Source organism: Podarcis vaucheri, assembly GCF_965113315.1.
Source record: "Podarcis vaucheri genome assembly, chromosome: 1".
NCBI classification, from domain to species: Eukaryota; Metazoa; Chordata; class Lepidosauria; order Squamata; family Lacertidae; genus Podarcis; species Podarcis vaucheri.
The window spans coordinates 74944700-74961620 of NC_138759.1; the positions used below are offsets into that span (position 1 = coordinate 74944700).

Genomic DNA, 16921 nt, shown 5'->3' on the forward strand with positions numbered 1-16921 from the left:
ACTGTACTGAAATTTGCGTAAACATGTGCATACAAAAACACATTGTGGGAAATTACAGTCAAATATATCTAGTAAACTTGGGACCGGTTAAAGCATGAAGAGGTAATTTCTGAATCCAGCAAGCATTAAAATCTAATCAAGGATTCAAATTTCCGAAATAACCAGATTTGACTTTGTGGTGAGATGATGGCTCATAAGGGAACAAAGGAAGTGGGTCTGTGCCAGACAGCAAATGAGTGGGCCCCCTCCCTCAAATCACTGATAGTTAAAAAGTGAAAGGCCAGAGTTGAGAGTTGTGTGGTGTGAGCTAGAAGTTAGAAGCAGGAAGAAAAGCTGCAAGCTGGGAAGTGAGAGAGTCAAAAGTGATGTTTGATTTCTGTTTGAATCCAAGGATGCAGCTATGGGGGAACCAATGCCCTCTTAGGGTGTTAATGCTGTGAACCCCTCCATCTAGCCTCATGTTGTATATTTGTGTAAATAAACCATATCTCATAAAGACTACACATCTATGTACCTAATTCTGAAGGAAACAAACCCTGCATTAGCTCCTGGCACCCCTGCAATCTCACACTGCTCAGAGATTAGGGTAGTGTTATAACAACATTATCCCACTCAAAATTTTACTGCTACCCAGCTTCAAGATTTTTCCAGGCCCCAACTAACAAATAACACAAAGCAGTGTGTTGCTTGAAGTTCATTTTTTAATTTGAAAATAGAAAAAAAAAATGGGGAGAAATATTTAGCTAAGCGCTCTGGCTACTTAACAGTTCTAGCACCACAGTAAATTCACTGAAATTACTAACACAGATGACAAAGTTTACACATCCTAAAAATTGAATATAAATATTTAAGTATCCTGAAAATATATCTACTCAGATTTTAAGTGAATTCTTGGATCCATCAAGGTCAATTGCAAAACTACAACCGGCTTCAATTTTTTTTTTTTTAAATCCAAGTCTTAGAGTTTAAGGTGCAAATACTCATTTAACAGTACAATGTTTTCTCTTGCATTACAAACATAACACAGACCCAAAAATGTCTACTAAAAAAGCACAGACATGGCATAATCCAGTTTATTTCGAGAAATGCTACTCTTTGTAGAAGCCCAGAAAATCTAATCCGTTACTTCCAGTTGTTTCAACTGCAATGATTTTTTTAAGTTTCAGATTTCTAAAAACCAATTTTAAGTTAAGACAAAAGTAAGGTTTATCTAAATATGAAGGCATATCCAGTTCAGAAGTAATTCCAATGAGCCTCTGTCTCCTGACATCTTGAGAACAAATTGGAACAATGAGCAGATTCTTCTGTAGCAAGTCATTGTCCCTCCCATCGTTCTGCAACTACTCCACCATCTACCCCTTCACATAGTACAAAAACACGGGGCTTTTGAGGTGTAGGTTGGAGCGGGCTATAGGAAGCATAAGGCCTAAAATACTCTTCAAAGCTGGTTTCTCCTAATTTGTGCTCATTTTGCTATTCATTTTGCTATAAATTCATCACTGTGTCGTCTCTAGAGCAGGGGTAACTAGCCTGGTTCCCCCCAAATGTTGCTGGATTGCAGCTTCCCTCATCCTTGGCCATTGGCCATGCTGGATGGCGCTCACCGGAGCCAAATGCGAATATAATGGGATGAAACGACACTTATACAGCTTCCTGCAGGAGATCCCTGTTCTTCAAGTAAAAGTGTATCCAGATGCAAGTATATTGGGAAACCTAATATGAGAAAGGACACGTGCAGAGCAACTCAAGAAATAAACCCCCCTGTATTCGTTTGGATTGATTCCTACGCACGTGTGCATCCAATTATAGTCTTCATCCTTCAACTGAAATAACTATTGAATCCTTCTTGAAACATGATGGCTTGGATACCTGGTTGGAGGCAGGGATGGGGAAGCTGTGGGCCTCCAGGTGTTGATGGACTCTAGCCCCCATCAGCCCCAGCAGAATAGCCAAGGGTCAGGGATGATGGGAGCTGGAGTCATCCCTGGACTGGGTGGCAATAGGTCCTCATTAGATCTTGGTTTCTAGTTCTATCCATTCTTCAGTAGCAGCTAGAATTAGCCCTCATTGGACTACATGGAACCACTTGCCTATTTCATTGTAACTATTCCTATGTCCACAAGTAAGTTGCATCTGCAATCCTTCCAACTTGCTGAGTATGTGGATGAGCCATAAAAGAGAAAGGGGGATATAGTATGCAAATATTGGTATGAATGTTTCTGGGGGGTATATTTCAAAAACAAAGTATTTCCCTGTGATTCAGCCTTTGGTTTTAGGAAAATGGCATCCTACTTTATTCATTCATTCATTCATTCATTCATTTATTGAGTATACCACCCTTCATCCAAAGATCACAGGGCAGTAAAGCACACAAAGAGTATTTCCATGTCTAAAATGGGACACAGTCCATAGGTGCCAAGTGTGGAATGGTTGATGATCACTGGGGAGGTTAGATTCCCAGCTGCTTGCCCATCTTGGTCAGGGCATCACTGACAATGTCCAGTTCATGGCGTAGCTCATTCACCACAATAGCAATGCTCCTTGTGTCTTTCAGGATCTGAATGCTTTGTGTATATGGGTTGTAATTCACTCCAAAGGGGCGCCTGATTGTCTTTGCAAACTCTCTGTTCAGATGGAAGAAAAGGGGGAGTAAATTTCCAATGAAAGCCCACTTACACCTTCTCAATGTAGCTGGCAACCAAGGACCATTCCTTGTATGTGTGTGCTACAATATCTCAAGTACCACTATAACTGGTTCATAAAAACCAAAAAGAGAATTGCATTAACTCATCAGAAATGATACTCCAAGGAAAAAGTGCTGTCAGATGTGATGCTGAGAATGGTCAGATCCAGGGACAACAGCTCAGGAAAGAGGAGGGAAACAAGCAAATGAACTGGGATAAGATAATGGAGCTGCCTGGTCTTAAAAGCCTCAATGTGACACAACAGCACCATATGCTGTTTTTAAGTTCTTGGTGTACATCATCTTATAATTCTTATAACAGCATGGAAATGTATTATTTTACTGCCATGTTGGGGACAGGGAGGCAGAGTAGGGTTTGAGAGAGAGTGGCTTGTTTAAGACCACTTAGCAAGTCTCCACGGAAGTAAAACTTGATCGGGGCACTTTCAGATTCATGGCTGAACCTTGGGTCTCTTAGCCACCACACAGAACTGTTTGGCCAAGCTCTCGCCTGCAAAGGGGTAGTGGTGGAGAATAATAACTCAGGTGTGTGTGCCCTCCCCCACAAAGGTGGATAAATAAAGACGCCTTTCAATCTCCCAGGTGTTCTTAGCAAAATTACCTCATCTTTTCTTTTGCATCTTCAAAGCTTTCAGAAATAAAGTAAGCTTCTTGGAACGTTGTAATCATGCATTCTTGCTTGCAGGTGACATTGGGGTCAAAGGGCTTGACTCTGGCATTTCCAGACAGGGCATGCTGGTGGTCAGACGGAACAAAATGACAAAGATTGGGTTTTGCATATATTTGGGACCTCAAAGGTGTCAAGTGTATGGACGTCATGAATTTATGTTCTCAGGAAAATGTTACAGAATTGGCAGATATACATGAAAGCAGTGTGTCCTTCAGAGACCCTGGTCCTAAGCTGTATAGTACTCTCTAGGGCCTAGACCAAAACCTATCACCTTACAGTGTGTCTGCAAACTGACTGGAAACCTGTGACGTGTGCTTTGTTTGTTTCTTAAGACTGGCAAGTTATGTTCTGACCAGTCAGTTCAAGTCAATAATTTGACCATCTTGGCAGACAGGTTAATGTGAAAAGAATTCCCTGAATGTAGAAGGTTTTTGAACAATTTGCTCTGAAGACCCATTGACTGTAGTTGGAAGAGACTTTTAAGGCTTACCTTCAGTTCACTGATAGAAGAGAGTAAACCGGCTCCATAGGCTCTTAGCCGGCCTTCTTGCTTACATAAGCCAAACTCTACTGTGAAGAAGTAGCACTGAGGAAAAAGGAAGGCAACACAGTGAGCCTTTGACAAAGATGCAACTTGATAAAACTCAAGCAACAAGTGTTTTCATGCTCCCTTTCCTAGATGAAGAGTAGGTGTGAATGTTATTTCTCCTTTAATGTGGAATCCCTATACCCCTGACTTGCACCATCATCCATTAATTGCAATTTAAAACAACCCAGAGTTCAGATTCAGAAAACCCCTAAACCCTCAGTTCATCCCCAAGAAATGATGGCACTCAGGAGCCCAGGCCCTTTGTATAGCTGGGAAATGGAATATATGTTGCACAGAGCGGCCCGTATCCTTTACTTACAGTTGCCAGCTTCTGAACAGCTTCATCAGATGCCCCAAGAGAAGCCAAGCCAATTTCCTGAGAGAATTGGGCAAAACTAGGTTCAGCGAGAAGAGGTACATGGCCCAAAAGCTCATGGCAGGTATCACTGGAAAACAGGAAAAGCAAGCTAATGTTGATCCAAGTAGTTTGTCCCTTACAGTTGATGTGTAAAAGCAAGCTCATCTAATATAATTAGGTAATAACTGCCAAAAATATATAACAATTGAGGAGGAAAACCTCCAAGTATCCCATAGCACAGCAGAGAGATCAGCATGCTTGGTGGGACATAAGCGCACATGAGCTATATGCCAGGTACACAAAGTGGTTTAGAAACTTGGTAGGCATGAGTAATTACAAGAGCACAGAGAGTGGGGGATTTTACATGGGGCCAACACACATGCATACTCAGCCTGACAATCTCTTCTCTGCGGTGGAAATGATGACACATGGACATAGCCAATTTGGTGCAGTGGTTAAGAGTGTCAGACTAGGATCTGGGAGATCAGGGTTCAGTTCAGTTCATAACCCACTCAGTTATGAAACTTGACTGATCTTCGGCCAGTCACAATCTTCCAGGCCTTACCTACTACACAAGATTGTTGTGAGGACAAAATGGGGAAGGGGAAAACTTCATACCCCCAGCTTGAGCTCCTGAGAGGAAGGAGGTGGTTGCCAATGTAATCATTACTTATTTATTGAAGTGGCATGGGTACTCTACATTAGAAGCCTGCATGCCCAGTTTGAACTACTACTTCTTGACAAAAAATGAGGAGAAAGATGACATGAAATGGGCCTTCCCAAGGAGTGCCTACATTATTGCAAATTGTGTAATGTATGTGAATTGGAGTTGTGGGGATGGCAATAGGTGCAGAAGGTAGGATTATTAGGCTGGTCGAGCTCATGGAGTAGCAAAAATGTGCATGATAATGAAGATGAGAGTGCTAAGATAGGCTTAGTAAGTCCAAAATATAGATGAGTTAATTGGTCTGTAGGCACTCAGTCTTATTTAATTCAATATGCTGCATGGTGATGAAATGGCTAAGATCCTAGGTTCTTAAATTAAGGATCTCAGAGAAAAGAAATCCTAAACTTATTTTGATTCTTCAGTTGTACTAAAATAAGTGGAAGTAATTCACATTGTGAGAGCTGGGCTTGTGTTAAATATGTTTGACAGCCCTCAGTTACAAGTTCTCTGCTCTCAGCACCGTTCCCTGGCCCCCACCTCCAACTTACGAGAGCTAACATAAACCAGATTTGATCCATATGTTTGAAAAGGAGAGCATTACTCTGTGTTGATTTGTAAAATGTTCATAAAGTCTAGCTTTAGGCTGCAATTCTATGCCCAGTTACTTAGGAGTGAGCCCCACTGAGCTCAGTGGGACTTACTTCTGAGTAGACAGGAGAAGGATTTCATTGATTGACACCAAGCTTTCAAAATGAGTACACTTTCCTGGAATAAGTATAAATGTACATGTTATTTGGAATGAGGATAAAAAAATAGCTGCTTACGGTTCTGGTGTGTAAAGCGGGTCAGAACTATGTCGAACATACTGAGTGCAGTGGAAAACTCTGAAGGCTAAACCTGCCAAGAAATCTCTGGGCGAGAGGTATCCAGCAACTGGGCGGATAGTAAATCCAGTGCGCTCTGCAAAAACCAAGATGGTGGCAAATTTAGAAGATAAACGTCCAGCCAAGTCCCCTCACCAAACACCCATGTTGCAGCAGTTCAAACACATGGAGATCTCTAGCATCTTGTTCTTCATCAAAGCCATATTGCAGAGTAAGCCAAGAAAAATATATTTGACTGCAATTCCCATGACCCCTGACCACTGGTGGTGCAGGCTGGGGCTAATGGGAGTTGTAGTCCAACCACATTTGTAGGGCACCACGTTGGCTATGTCTGCCCTATTAAAATGGTAGCATTGCCTCAGCAAAAACATCTGGTCAGATAGACGCCTGCGCATTACCTTTTAGAAAACGTGACACATCTTCCAGCTGGGGTATGTTGTCTTCTCTGTACCCACAGTACTTGGCTAGCAAAGGCAGGTTTTTAAGATATTCTCTGCAAGCATGGGTTGGGTAGAGCTTATGCAGTTCTCGGAATACTGTGCCCCAAGTCCTGATCTCCTCCTCGGTGAATTCAACTTTTGGAATTGGGTCGCCACTACGACGAGAAGGCAGAATCAAGGGTTGACTTTCAGAAACGTTTGTCAGAAATGAAACATTTGTTTTCAAATAACACTTCAGAATCCTAGTGTTACCTTCAGCTCTGTGCATCATTGCTTGGGAATTTGGATTGGCCAATTATAACAACATAAACTGGTTTTGCCTGGTCTTGTAGGGTCACTGCAATGATTTTGGAGGAAAGCTTTATTTTGCTGTGCTGAACTCTAGCTTGGATTGGCAAAGGAGCTAAGCAAAACTGGCTGACTGGCATACTCTGTGACCCATAATATATTCTCAACCTCCACATTTGTCAGTCAGATTACTAATACGTAAGTCTCCAGGTCTTTGTCCCTGACTATGAAAGGTTCCTGCCCCATCTTTAGCAAGAGCATTTAACAAAGATTGACACATACTGTTTGTAGTTCATAGCCAGGTCTGCAAAATACTTCCGTCTCTTGCGATAAACATTGTCTTTGAAACCCTAAAAGTGAAACAAAAAAATTAAGCCCAAGTCAGTCTTTGTGATTAACATGTTTCTACTCCTAACCCCCCCCCCCGAAATTGAGGGAATTTTTTCTTCATTCTGCATGCTTCTTGACTATTGCTGTTTTCAGATGGGATTGAATCACATACTGTCAAATTCAGGTTGTACAATTATAGCTCAGTATTATCATGTTTGACATGTTAGTATGTTTAATGTGCATCAAACTCTGATATTGGAATACAAGTCTAAAGTATCAGATATCCAGATATTCAAAGTAAGTGTTTTGAGGAGCTCTTTAAAGGCAACAGAAATATTGTGAGAGAAATATTAATCTACTCACTGGATGGTCTGCATCCAGATCAGAACCATACATTAGAACACGATTTGCACATTTATCCAAATCCGAGATCTTCTTAGGGAACCAGGGGATATTTTCCATATCTATGGAATGAATAAAACCCATATAGCTATTAATAAAATTCTACGGAATGAATAAAACCCACATAGCTATTAATAAAATTAAGCTTGATACAAAAAGGAAACTGTTCTTATGGCCAGCTATGACAGCTAGAAAATGAAATCTAGTTTCTGAGGAATTAATGTCAAGAGGAGAAGAGAACATCTTCCTATCTGACCTTCACACAACATTGGGCACTTCCTCCTGTGGTAGATATGGCAAAAGGAACAACGATACTAAAAACAGGGGAAGAAAATAAGTTTAGCTCTTAGTGCTTGCATCAGGGATTCAGCTTAGCTGTTGCTCTCACACCTTCAACCCTCTGCTGCCAAATAAGGCAAAAAGGGGGAGGCTCAGGTGTTGCTTATGGGAAAAGGCTTTGAATCTCAAGACTGTGGAAACTGTGCCCCTCCAGGTGCTGTTGGACTCCAATTCCCATCAGTCCCAGCCGGCATGGCCAATCCTCAGGGAGTTGTAGTTCAAAAACAAAAAGGTTTTAAAGGAGAACGAACCAAAGTCACAAGTTCTGAATGTAAACCCAAATAACCAGAAACCCCACATATTGGGGGAGACCCAGGAAAAAGAGGCAGATATCCTTGGTTTGCTCACTACATAATTTTGAAGGCCCTGTATCGAGAAATGGATATTGTTCTACTGCATTATGGCCATTTGTACTGCTACAAGTGCTGGAGACAAAAACCAAGTGAAATAGTATTCAGAATTCCATAGGTCACAGAACGGACCTACAGCTCCTGTGGCCCAGCACGGTCCTCTGTTCCTGAAAACCCCATTCATCAAATCATATCTGACTTCTAAGGAACTTCTTGAATCCCCATTAGTATGATGGCTCAAGCAAGTAAGGGAATGCACAGGCTACAGGACGCAGGCAGAAAACATTTGAAACCAATAGAAAATTTGTGATAGGGTAAACTTCATTTCTAAATATAGAGCAGGATTAGCTAATGTGCAAGGACTTCCACTTGTGCTTTCTGTCTCTCTTCCCCTTGCGCCTTCAACATTGGCTCAGGAGGGAATTTCGGGAGAACCCCCATAACATAACAGCATGTGGGGGGATTATTCCCTCTGGAAAGCCAAAATAATTGCCCTGATGGAATGATTGCCTTAGTGTGCCATCAAATTCCTCCTATGGTGATCAAATGGACCCTAGTTGTGAATCAAGCTCCATGCACTTAGGTTGAAACTCCTAACCTCATGGGGAAGCCCAATCTTATGCCAAATTAGAGGTATCTGTGACAAATTGGGCATGTCTAATTTTTCATGGGATCACAGCCTTATGAGATGGATTCAGAGGAATTTATATTTAAAATCATGCTGCTCCCTTCCTAAACACAGGTACACTTTGCCCAGCATTCCCATATCCAACCAATATATGTATCTTTCTTTTTAAACCTCCCATAGTAGAAGGAAATCTGTTTTAAACTGTTGTAAACCATCCTTTGAAAGTGCATTAGATGAAAAGAAAAGAAAAAGGAGAAGCCTCTCTAAATAAAAAAACAAGACATTGTTTTTAAAATCTTGCACCACAAACACTGGCACGTGATCACACCTTTCAAAGGGCATGCACTTCTAATAAATCATTCTTATTTTCTTCCTTACCATCTTCCTGTACGAGGAAATTGTCTGTCTGGTTCACAGATACCACATTGGCATGGGATTTCAAGAGATGGAAGATCTCCTCAAGCTGTTCCCTGTTACTGTCACAATCTACAAAGATCTCAAACTCTGAATTTCGTCTCCTGGATTTTCGAGATTCTATGTGCACCAGGTTCACATGTTTTTCCTGATGGATAAGAAAGACAATTTTTTTCGTTGGTCAGTAGCACCCGAGGACCAAAATCTCTGCTAGTCGCCCCTTCCTCTGATATAGTTCATCAAACATACTAATTAACACAAAATAATCTACACTTTGAATACACTCCCTGCCATAGTGAATAACCTTATGATAATACTTCTCATTTTCAGCATGATAATTCACGTATAAAGGCAAAGAGTAAAGTAAGAGAATGTGTGCCCAGGCATCCCCAACCTGTGACCCTCCAGATGTTTTCACCTACATCTCCCATGATCCCTAGATAACAGGACCAGTGGTCAGGGATGATGGAAATTGTAGTCCAAAACATCTGGAGGGCCGAAGGTTGGGGATGCCTGCATTAGCCTCAAGCTTGTGCAGGGTACCAATCATATCTCCTTCCCTTTTGTGTACCAGAGTAGGAGAACTGAAGCACCCACTCCTGGCTTAAATCCACAGTTGCCCATGTGTATTTCAGGAGGGCACAGAACAAGGCCAGTGAGGGATGCAGACTACAGAAAGACCTGGAGGGCTACATTTGCCCCTGGTCTCACCCCTCCTCTAGAAAGTGCATAGGCACAGTTTCCTTACTTTCCCCCAGAGAAGTGGTTGATTGACTTCAACATTAAATTCAGTCATATACTGATAAGCAGTGCACTATTTAGTAAGAAGATGCCACAAAAGTGACCGTTCTAATGCCTTCTTTACACATCATGTGTAATAGTGAGTTATAGGGACACCTGGAATAACAGTGAAAGCATCTCTCCCAGGGAGGAGGGAACCTACAACTTGCCCCCTTGGCACATTACCCTGGAAATGTGGAATCAGCACTTCCACATAATGTGCAAATCTGTCCGGAGTAAGTTACAAATTTTCAGAGGTGTCTGAAACGCAAAACAAACAAATTCTTCTCCAATACGCTTGAGGTTCAGTCCTTCAGATCAGATTTTGGGATTTCATCTCAACCTCCATTTGGAGCGCACAGTTGTATGGTCGTACTATTTTAGGTTTAGTATTTGTTTGTTTATAAAATCTAAAATCTTAATACAGCAGCAAAACTCATCATGCCATTACAGAGGTTGTTGCTATCTTTACTCTGTACCAGCTGTACAGAACAGGGACTGGACTGCTTACCTGAAAGAGCTTTAGGGCTTTCACAAGCCCTCCAACTTCATTTTTTAAAGAAAAAATGACGGCAGCTCTCCCCCTTTCAGATGCATTGTCTTCATTCTCTTTGTTGTCATCATTCATCGTGTAGTTGGACTTGTGGATCTAAAAATGATGCAGATGGCAAGCAGAGTTAAGAGTTAAGTCAAAGTTTCAAAACAAACCTATTTTTTTAGGTTCAAAGTTGTCTCCCTTAGGCTGCAGAATGGGGTGCCATGAAAGGGCAGTAAATTCTTTATTTAATGTACTGATGTTCTATTTTAACTGCCAGGGAGGAGAAAAGGCGCTTGTGTGATTTTCTGCCTCAGGTGCTAAAAAATTGCATGGCTGGCCTTGGCTAGTCCTTTAACATGGTGGGATGAGAGGACACCATTTGCTGTCGCACCCTAGGAATCAAAATGAGATGGGCTGCCTTCTTAGCAGGTGATAAAGGCTTATAGCCATGCTGAGAAGAGCTTCATCTGTTGATTTCTACAAAGCAAGCTACTTTCAAAGGCAGGCTGTGCTGTTTTTTCCCTGCCCAGTCATTCGGCAACCCTAGCTATCGCTTTGTTTCAACTATACTAACAAGTCTGCATAGCAGCCTCCGGCCGCTGTGGTTTCAATGCTGTAGTGAAGAGCTGGAAGCACAGGAAGTGGCCGATAAAATAGAAAATACCCTTCTCCCAAGCTAGCCGACAGACATCCTCCCACCCCTGCCGGGAGTGGAAAGCCAGCCCTACATACAGACTGTGCAGGCCACAAACACTCATAGAGGCAAGTAGAAGACCACCATCTCCTAAATCACTTAGCCCCTGTATGCCCTGAAGGAAAGACTTGTGTTTCATGAGCACATCTAATAGTTGAAATAAACACAAGGTTTATGTACCTTGAACCAATGATGGGGGACCTGCAGCCCTCCAGGTGTTGCTGGACTCCAACTCCCATCAGTCCCAGCCAGTTTGGCCAATAATCAGTGGTGATGGGGGTTGTAGTCCCATGACATCTGGAGAACCACAAGTTCCGCACCTCAATTCTATGAATTCTATGGGAAGGAATTCTATGAAGAGAGAGAGAAGAGGTGGCAAGCTGAATATCTTAACCTGCATTAAATACCCAGTATACCTGTGTCTCCACCCCCATCGTTCAGCCCGGACACTGAGGTCCAGCGCCGAGGGCCTTCTGGCGGTTCCCTCACTGTGAGAAGTGAAGTTACAGGGAACCAGGCAGAGAGCCTTCTCGGTAGTGGCGCCCTCCCTGTGGAATGCCCTCCCATCAGATGTCAAGGAAATAAACAACTATCTGACTTTTAGAAGATATCTGAAGACAGTCCTGTTTAGGGAAGTTTTTAATGTTTGATGTTTTATCATGATTTTAATATTCTGTTGGGAGCTGCCCAGGGTGACTGGGGAAGCCCAGCCAGATGGGCAAGGTATTGTTGTTATTATTATTATTATTATTATTAATAATAATAATAATAATAATAATAATATCACTAAGGACTAGTTCCCACAGTGCAACTCCTTCTCACATTAGCACACCTGACCTTCCAAGTTACATTACAATGCTATGTGTATTCCATCACCTCCACCTCTAAGTTCTTGCCTAGAAATGGACATCTTTAAATACTGATCTTAAAAATAACAATAAAATGAAAGAAGATTTCTTACTCATTGTTTCAGAAATGAGCTTGGAAACTTCTGAAGGCCCCAAAGCCAGAGAAGCAGCCCACAGTGGACCTCCAGTATTCAGTAGGCAAAATTTAAATGCCGTATTCAGCTCTGCATCTTTGTCATCCTTCCTCCCAATCACCAATCTTAAAGCATTTCTTCTGTCCACACTTATCCTTCCTCCCTCCCTCCCGTCATTGTAATCTCTTTCTATGACAAGCTAACTTTTAGCAGCATTAGAAATTAAACTAAGAAATAAAAGCTATCCAAGTTTGCTTGAGGCATGCAGTTGGTTCAACATGCAGAAATCGGATTCTCTTTGCACAGAAATGTGGGTGTTTTGAATGTGGAGTTGCTGAAAGGCATCTATGAGGTGGGATGAACCACTGTGCTAAACTTCCCACAGACATCCTGTGGGCTTCTGTGGGAACAGGATGCAGGACTAAATTAGTCTGATCCAAACAGGGATCTTCTTATGCACCCTACTAAAGCGGTCCTGAGTGACAATGACGTTTTCTAAGAATCTACTGCAAGCCACATCCACTTTTGGTGGCACAACTTTACACCAAGCCTAATACTCTTGAAAAAGAACTAAACAGGTCCCTTTGTTCCTGCTGCACCTACACCACTAATTCATTAGATTTCCAAACTGCCCTTCCACAGATAAGATGTCACAAGGAAGAGTCTCATGGCAGCTTTATTGTGGTAGAAATCCATAAAAGCTGATGCTCCAAGCAAAAATTAGATCTAAGCCTCACATGGATGAAAACATTCTTAAGTCTCCTATTAAACTTTTTTCAGGTGGCAGAGAATCTGCTTATAGGTGTTCTCTTCCTGAACAAGAGCTGAATGTGACTCTTTTTCAGGACATCTGATGCTCCTTGATATATATATATATTTAATCTAGATATATAAATTTATTTATTTGATTTTTCAGATTAAAACTTTACAGTCCCAAATCCAACATGCAAAATAGAAACGGGATTCCAGAGACCCTCCTGAACTTCCCTCCTCCCCTTTGTGGGTCCCCTCCTTGTTAATCATTTCCTCCTGCATCTTTTATAATAATCCAAATCTTTTACTTCTCCATTGTGTCCAAAATTCACCATTAAACTCTGTGTGATTCCAATCCTACTAATGATTTTAACTTTTTACAATGGCTTTTACGACCTTTTTGTCTGACGCTGCTCGATAAATGCTTAGCTAGCTCTGGGTAGATCCAGAAAAGTGTGGCTTTATGCTCAGGAAGGAAGGAAATAGTCAATATGGATGAGTTTTTATAATTTTGAAACAACCCTGCTTGTATCATGTTTCGTACAACCTACTTGGGTCTAAAATCAGTAGCAAACCTCCACTTAGGGTTAAATTTATTGCTTATTTATTTGTTGCATTTAAATCCCACCTTTTTCTCTAACGAGAAAACATGGTTTCCCCCCCTCCTCATTTAACCCCCACAACAAAACTGTGAGGTCGGTTAGGCTAAGAGGCAGTTACTAGCCCAAGGTCACCCTGTGAGCTCCATGACCAAGTGGAGTTTGAGCCCTGCTCTTGGGTTTGCCTATCTTGACAGCCAGCCAGCACAGGGTTGACTGGTTCCAACAAAGCTATCTACAGAAAACTCTCGTTGCAAGAACAGGCTTAGTTTGCTTCTATAGACTTGCCTCTTCCCTAATCTGCTCCAGATCTCAAGAAGAAGATCTTCAAACTGCTGACATCAATGGCAGGTTCAGCAGAGGTAAATCTCCTCTTACCTTCTAAGCTAGTTTTCCCGGCGCTGTCTCTTGCAAGACCCCCAGGGCACTGCAGCAGCCTCAGTTTGCCAAGTGCTCATCGACCACTAGCTGTTGGTGGCTATAAATATGGCTCTTATAGCTTGCAAAGCTCTATGTTACATGGGTGGTTTTTAAACGCCTGCTCTGAATGACTGGAGTGATGGGGTACAGCTATACTAAATTCAGTGGCAGCAACTGGAGGCCTGTGGGCCAAATCTGGTTCCTATAAATCAGCTGTCTGGCACCAGCAAATGTAGGGTAGAGAAAGTGGCATTTGTAGTAAAATAACTTGCTGGCAGGCACCTCTAGAGGGGCTGTTCTTCCACCATTCACTCCTGTCTCCAACTAGCCCTCTGGGGACCAATATAATTTTGCTGACCAATATAATATATATTTATTTGACCTGGTATCTCGAAGACCTTAGATGGGGTAGCAGGATTGGGTACAACGGTGACGATATAGCAAAGCTGGCTAGATAGCAAAACATAGTCAAGGGGAATTATCAGGAAAGTGAGATCATCCTTATGAAGACAGACTTAAACCAATGGGAAGGTTAACTCAGATGACTTAGATGATGGGCTTATATTATAATATGATTAGCAAAGTCGGGAGATTAGAAAGGGAGAGGTTATTCACACCTGCATGCAAAACAAACAAACTTTCACATCATCATTGGTAGGCAGTGGATTAAAGATGGTAAGCCAAATGAAGGACTCCGTCACAAAACACACGGCTCATGTACAGAACATCTTGTCACTAGAAGCCACAATGGCCACCAGCGTCAATCACTTTTTAAAAGTTTCCTTGTTAATGCTGAGGACTGGTCTATCAGTGGCTGCAAGCGATGTGAGTCCCCCAAAAATGCAGCCTACAGAAATAGCATCTTCATCGTCATATGCTGAAGGGTAACATCAGGTGATGAGCATAGCACACATGCCTTGCTCATGCATCTCCCTGTTTTTTGTAGACAAGATGCAGAAGTTCAAAGGCACTTGTATGTCATTTAGCACTTACTAAAGACAGGAGCTAGCCGAAAGAGGTCTAGGATAGGGAAATGAGCGTTGGCAAAGAGGAAGATAAATAAGATGCAAGTAAGACATTGGATGGAATCTGAGTGCAACATCACGCTCAGTCTGCAGGTCCCTTTGTAACACTCTCTGATGAAAGGGTGTCCATCTGCACTACCATGCAAATATTCAGGGTATTTCTCATACTGAGATATTCCTCAGTATGTCATGACCTCTTGTACACCAGATGGGCAAGGGGACAAGGTGGACACCCCAAAGTACACACAGGCAGGGAATCTCTTATTCCCTGGAAGTCCACATGTCTGCAAGGATCAGTCTACACAGTTGACTTTCCGCAGGGCTATTCAGAATAAGAATGGGTGGGTGCCCACCTTTTCTCAGTTACATGGCTACAGTGCCTTCCTGAGATACTGGTGCCCTTAATTAGATTAATGCCCCAAATTTATCCAGATTATATTATCAATTGTGGTAGGACAATTGGGCAGCGAGTTTTCAAATTGCAGAGCTGAAACGGAAACTTGCCCAGCTTAATCCTCATCTAGTCATTTGAAGGACTGTGTGCTTTTTAGCCATTGTGATAGATGCCAGTCCCAGCAAGAGAGGAGGACTTGCTCTTCATTCTCCACAAAGTCTCCCTGTGTGCAGCTAGCTTAGATCTGATAGCTGACCTGTCTGAGGGTGTTTAAACAAGCGATGCTGTAAAATGCCCCTTTCAGTGTGGACTTGCATCATTTGTTACTGGGACAGCCAGTGGGGGAGAGCAGCGCGAACAGAACCGCACAGCCGGCTGAATTTGCTGCAGAATATGCACTGAGCAATAACATATACCTATCATTTTGCATAAGTTGGAGCGAATTTGAATATATTATGCAACATTGTGAGGAAGGTTTCCTGTCGACCCACCAGAGGATTCTTCCACTTCTGAAAAGAAGGTGTCATTTCTTGTGGAGGTTTTAAGTCCCAAAGTACTTGATGTACTTTTACTATCTTTATAATACAAAGGCACACACGAACGATGTTCTCCCAGCAGCTCAAAAACTTTTTGCGGTACAATATCCTAAAATATCATCGTTCATATACTTTAAAATGCAGCTGTGATCTGACTACTAGACGATTCTTTTTCAAACAGACACAAACTCATCAAAAGCAAAAACACAAATGTCACCGTGGCTCTCTCTGCACGACCATATAGTAGACCAACCACGGGAGATCTCCTGGATCAGGAAGGAATCTAAAAGAAGTGGAATGAAAGTCAAGAAGCGCCTCTCCTGCTGCGCGCACCTACCTCGTTGAGGATGGCCAAAGAGGAGAGGTTGCCTACCACGTTGTTGAGCTGATTCTCGCCGAAGCTGGTGTTCATGGAGTCGAAGGATCGCCCCCTCCTGGGAACCTCCATTCTGCTGGTGTACATGCTGTGACGCCGCTGGCAGAGCTGGCTGCAGTCGGTGGCTCTGTGGCTGCTCTGGTCTGCGCGCCTCCTGGGGCTTGGCTATTTATGGACAGGAGGAGGGTGGGGGGTCCCGGGAAGAGACACGCCTAATCTCTAACAAGGGGGGGGTGCGGGAAGAGAAGAGCCCCTCCCCACGCTTCACGTGGATGCAGAGCAGCAGGGCCGCAGGCATCGGAAGGTAAAGGCAATAGCCTTCGTCTTCGTAATGGTTTTGTATGCTCCGGAGCTCTGGGGCGCACATTCAAATTCGACGTCCTGCACAGCAGTATTCAGGCAGTGCCGGCGCCAGGCTGTTTTGCACCCTAGGCGGGCTAATTACTTGCACCCCCGCAAAAAAAGCAAACTTCAGTGCTGAAAAACAGGTGTCTTGTAGGGAAAAAAAGACAAGCTCAAAACTTGAAACTGCTATATTTCTTATTATTAATTGCAAGAACAAGTAGTACAACCACCTTTGATTCTCTTTCTCAAATGCAAAAGTTTGTTCGGAATGATTTGGCACAAAAAAATGATGTCGTTTTGATTTCATCAGGCACATCAAAATTTCGTTTTGTGTACCTTTTCATTTACAAATTTTGTCACCAGTTCCTTTGGGTCAAGTGCCCCTGCTTGGGCATGTTCAATTGATATAGCAGCTG

At 42.5% G+C, this 16921-nt stretch overlaps 1 protein-coding gene across 2 annotated transcripts; it reads right to left on the reverse strand.

Moving 5' to 3' along the window:
- Positions 1-964: 964 nt before the first annotated feature.
- Positions 965-16399, reverse strand: TPH1 (tryptophan hydroxylase 1). Of its 2 annotated transcripts, none has more exons than XM_082237758.1 (11): positions 16158-16399; positions 10355-10492; positions 9028-9211; positions 7294-7394; positions 6883-6950; positions 6271-6467; positions 5813-5948; positions 4283-4409; positions 3865-3960; positions 3306-3439; positions 965-2624 (listed from the first exon to the last, which is right to left on the reverse strand). In XM_082237758.1, exons 1-11 carry the CDS (start codon positions 16245-16247, stop codon positions 2450-2452), a joined length of 1446 nt encoding a protein of 481 aa, XP_082093884.1. In that variant the 5' UTR covers positions 16248-16399; the 3' UTR covers positions 965-2449. The 2 variants fall into 2 exon arrangements, with proteins under 2 accessions (XP_082093884.1, XP_082093883.1); XM_082237757.1 differs by having other exon boundaries at positions 16122-16398.
- Positions 16400-16921: the final 522 nt, after the last annotated feature.